Below are 3809 nucleotides of genomic sequence, written 5' to 3' on the forward strand. Positions count from 1 at the left end.
TGTGTGTCACTCGTGTTTAGCATAGGTTGCTGTTCCAGGTTGGGGTGAGTGGACCACATCTGGTCATTATCATGTCATCCTGTGTTGGTGCATGCAATATCCGTACGATACCTCACCCTCCCGACCCCCCACCCCACCCGCACCCTTGTGCGTAACCGTATCTATGTTGACTACTTTCGAAGCATTTCTCGTCCACGAATGTAAAAAGGGCTCGTGCTACTATTAATCAACCGTAACTTTTATTTCTTATATTTTTTACTTTGGTTTTATATGAGTGATGCACGCGGGCTGCTTCGCGACTCCGCCCAATACGGAATATATTTTCTCTCAACTAGCCGTCAATATTTCGTGGTATTGTCGTCTCAAAATCGTAATTAGTTTATAATATCGATATACATAGAAAGTAAATTATTCGAGAAGACAAACTGGAAACTCACTTTTTCATTTTTCACCTTCTTTTTATTTCTGCTCTCATCCTGCACCGTATTAGCCATTCAGAGGTCGAGTAAAAAATATATAGTCGGGTTGTCATTGCAGTGCATTGTGGGACTATTTTAGTTGACGAAATATACGCTATCTTGAAAATTTTTCTCGTAAAACAGTGCCACAATGCACTTCAATGTCAACTAGAGCTATAGTTACATTTTTTCCCGACCTCGAAATGCCTAATAGATTAGTTTACCAATTTTGGTTGATCGTATGTATCATAAAAGATTTCCTTGACTGGAAATATATTACGAATAGAAATAATCCGAGTTTCAGGCTCTCTTGGGGAGAGGGGGAGGGGAAGAGGAAAGAGGCCTTCCTCCCCTCCCCAGGCGCCCAACTCCTAAACCACTAAACCCCAAAAATTCTCACACCAAGAAAGTGACACAACTTCCGAGAAAAAAACTTTTTTGAAAACAAATTTGCGACGGAGAAAAAATGTCGCGCCAGAAGTATTACCTAGTAAATCCTCAGTAATTAGTACAATCAGGGAATTCCCACCGTAAAAAAATCTCAAAAGAACCGAAAAGAAAATTTCGTCAGAAGGTGCCTGGTTTCTGAAGCAAACAAACTTTTACCAGCTGCCATGTCGGTGTTCTCAATTTGTCTCATTTAATTTTTGAAAACATCGATCAGCCCACTTTAAACTTATTACCGTTTATCTCAGCAGGACACCTACCTCCACAGAATTCATTCGCTTCCAATAACTTTTCAATCATGTTGATTCAGAATTGAATGTACGAATCAGAAGACGGCATTATTTTGAATATGTTTATGTGTTAATTTTATTTCTCTGAAATATTAGTACTATAACTAGTCTATTGGCAGGGGAGATTGTCTTTGCCATGAGATGATTACAGTTTATACGTACGGAAGGAGAGTACTTGAGGCCTTAAAGAAGTAGTGAAAATTTACTTTAAAGAACAGATCGATATGCAAGGAGGAAATGAAAGTGAGAAGGAGTCGTTTAAATTTTCCGAAACACGACAAGTCATTCAAATTACATTTAACACCATTTTTGTGTTACTTACAATCACCGGCAACTCGTTGGTTTGTGCGGCATATCATTTGAACAAGACCATCCGAACGCCTTCTAACGCAATCGTCCTAAGCATGGCTTACTGCGATCTTCTGATGGTGTTGAGTTTTGTGCTCAAGATAACTAGTGCAGTATGTGAAGGTAGTATTCGTACGTATGTATGTATGGCGTATTCATCGTTTGGATATATCATCACTTCACTCATCATCTTCCATCTCTGTGCTATCAGTATTGATCGACTTTTAGCAGTAAAGTACTCTCTCAGATATAACTCCATGGTCTCTCGCGCTAGAGTAAGTCGCTGTTTGATCGGGATTTGGATGTTTGGACTTTTTCAAATCGCGATGATTCCAGTGGTGTTGAAGTCGTCGAAAATAAGATCAACACTAGATACAACGATTGATCCGTGCATGGCATTTTGGACCCGACCAGCGAATAAGAACACGACATGGGATAATCTTTCGACCAAGTTCAAAGTCTTCTTAACTTGCATTTTGATTTTCGTCTTTCTTCTCCCAATTTGGATCATCGTAATTTCGTATTGCTACATTTGGAAACAAGCAATGAATCACATTAAACAGATAAAAGCTCAGAAACGTGCCTTGAACGAAAGGCCCGATGAAAAATATTTTCAAATTCACCTCAAATCTACCCAGACTTTTGCGATAGTTATTGGTGTTTTCCTAGTATGTTTCCTGCCCGTTTTTGCCGTCATGTGTGAGAGAATTCTATTTTTTACGACTGTGACAGAAGCAGAAGCTTCACTTGTCCTAATGTTGGCTCACAGTTCTGTAATATGGAATCCTCTTATTTATGCTTGGCGAAATCGAGTGTTCAGAAAGGCAGTTAAGAGACTAATTGCCACAAGGCATCGCTGAGCTAAAGCTTCAAACTTTCTTACGATTACAATAACAAAAATCATATCTTAACTTTTTCGCTTCTCCAACTTGAAAAAGAATATCTTGAATAAGTCAGTCTATGTAAGGCTAATACAACAAAGATATAATTTTTCAAGTCTTGGATGATATCGCATAGTGAAGAAGAAATCTGGTAGCACTCGCAAGTATCACAACTGTTGGGAAAAACAGAGCAAAATCTATCCACAACAAACTCATTATGAAACATATGTTGAACCTTATTATAGTGAAATGGCATGGTCTCATTAGTAGTTTATTTACGTAACGGTGGAATGAGCGGTTCTTTTCAGTCATGAAATTAAAGAGCCTGTTGCAGGAACAAAAATATAGAATTATGGAAGCAAAACAACGGTTTGCAAAACAGCTTTAACGAATATATTACTGGGCCTGGTTGTTAGAAGGGTGGATAGTGCTATCCAATGGATAAATCCTATCCAGTGGATAAGTTGATGCTGTTATCCAAGACATTTATCCACTGGATAAGATTTATGCGTCGTATTGCGCTATCCAACCTTCGTACAACCGGGCCCAGATGTTGTTTTGCTTTCTTTCTTGTTAAAAGGTTTTTCAATGGGTTATCCGTCTTTTCTCTCTCTGTAAAAAAAGCATTATGTAAGGTGAGAGTCCGCATCGAACATTGAATACAGTAGTGGTGTTTGTGCGGAGTAAAATTGGTCCAATAATTCATACTGAATTTGTTCAGAAGACATAAAAATTGTAGAAAAAAATCTCCACGCTACACAGTGCACCTTTAAAAATAGCAAGATCATAAGAATAGAATATATTCGATAACTTATTTGACAGTAACTCTAAGATTAAAAACATTTTACTTCAATATTCTGTTGAATAGATAAACACCGACAAGATATGGTGCACAGCCATAGAGGAATAAAATATAAGTGATTACAAAACTTTCTAAAGCAAATAAAGGCTTTAAATATGGCTTAAAACTGATATCCACCAGGCAAGTAATCCAGGATAGAAAAAATCAAAAATACGCGAAGTTAATTAAAAAGAAAATCAATATTTGTCGAGCAATTTGTTTTTAAGAAGAGCCGCTGCAATTTTTTTTTTTGTATTAGACAGATTAATTATGACGTTCTTTTTTTCTCGCAAATCAGCAGAAGTGATCACTTTTTATGGCTTCATTCCCTGCAGCGTATTTCACTTTGCTGTTTGTAAACCTTCACACTGGCGAAGACATGTATTTTTCTATTTACCACTGCATGGAGATGTCTAGTGCCCCCGCAGCCGTTCATATTGTCGCGCAATCAATCAATCTTTATTTATTTAGTACCAAATTTGCAAAATAACATAGCAATACGTTGTTTAGAACGGCTGTTGGGAAGTCTAGGAGATTTCCTGAT

At 37.6% G+C, this 3809-nt stretch overlaps 1 protein-coding gene across 1 annotated transcript; it reads left to right on the forward strand.

Annotated features, from left to right (window-relative positions):
* The first annotated feature begins 1285 nt into the window (after positions 1 to 1285).
* Positions 1286 to 3424, forward strand: LOC116306076 (adenosine receptor A2b-like). The gene has a single exon (XM_031716111.2). The coding sequence runs from the start codon at positions 1420 to 1422 to the stop codon at positions 2401 to 2403; it is 984 nt and encodes a 327-aa protein (XP_031571971.2). The 5' UTR covers positions 1286 to 1419; the 3' UTR covers positions 2404 to 3424.
* Positions 3425 to 3809: the final 385 nt, after the last annotated feature.

The sequence above is a fragment of the Actinia tenebrosa genome, unplaced genomic scaffold (assembly GCF_029948245.1).
Source record: "Actinia tenebrosa isolate PJP-AT-01 unplaced genomic scaffold, QUT_ActTen_1.0 PGA_scaffold7__59_contigs__length_16204524, whole genome shotgun sequence".
Classification (NCBI taxonomy): domain Eukaryota; kingdom Metazoa; phylum Cnidaria; class Anthozoa; order Actiniaria; family Actiniidae; genus Actinia; species Actinia tenebrosa.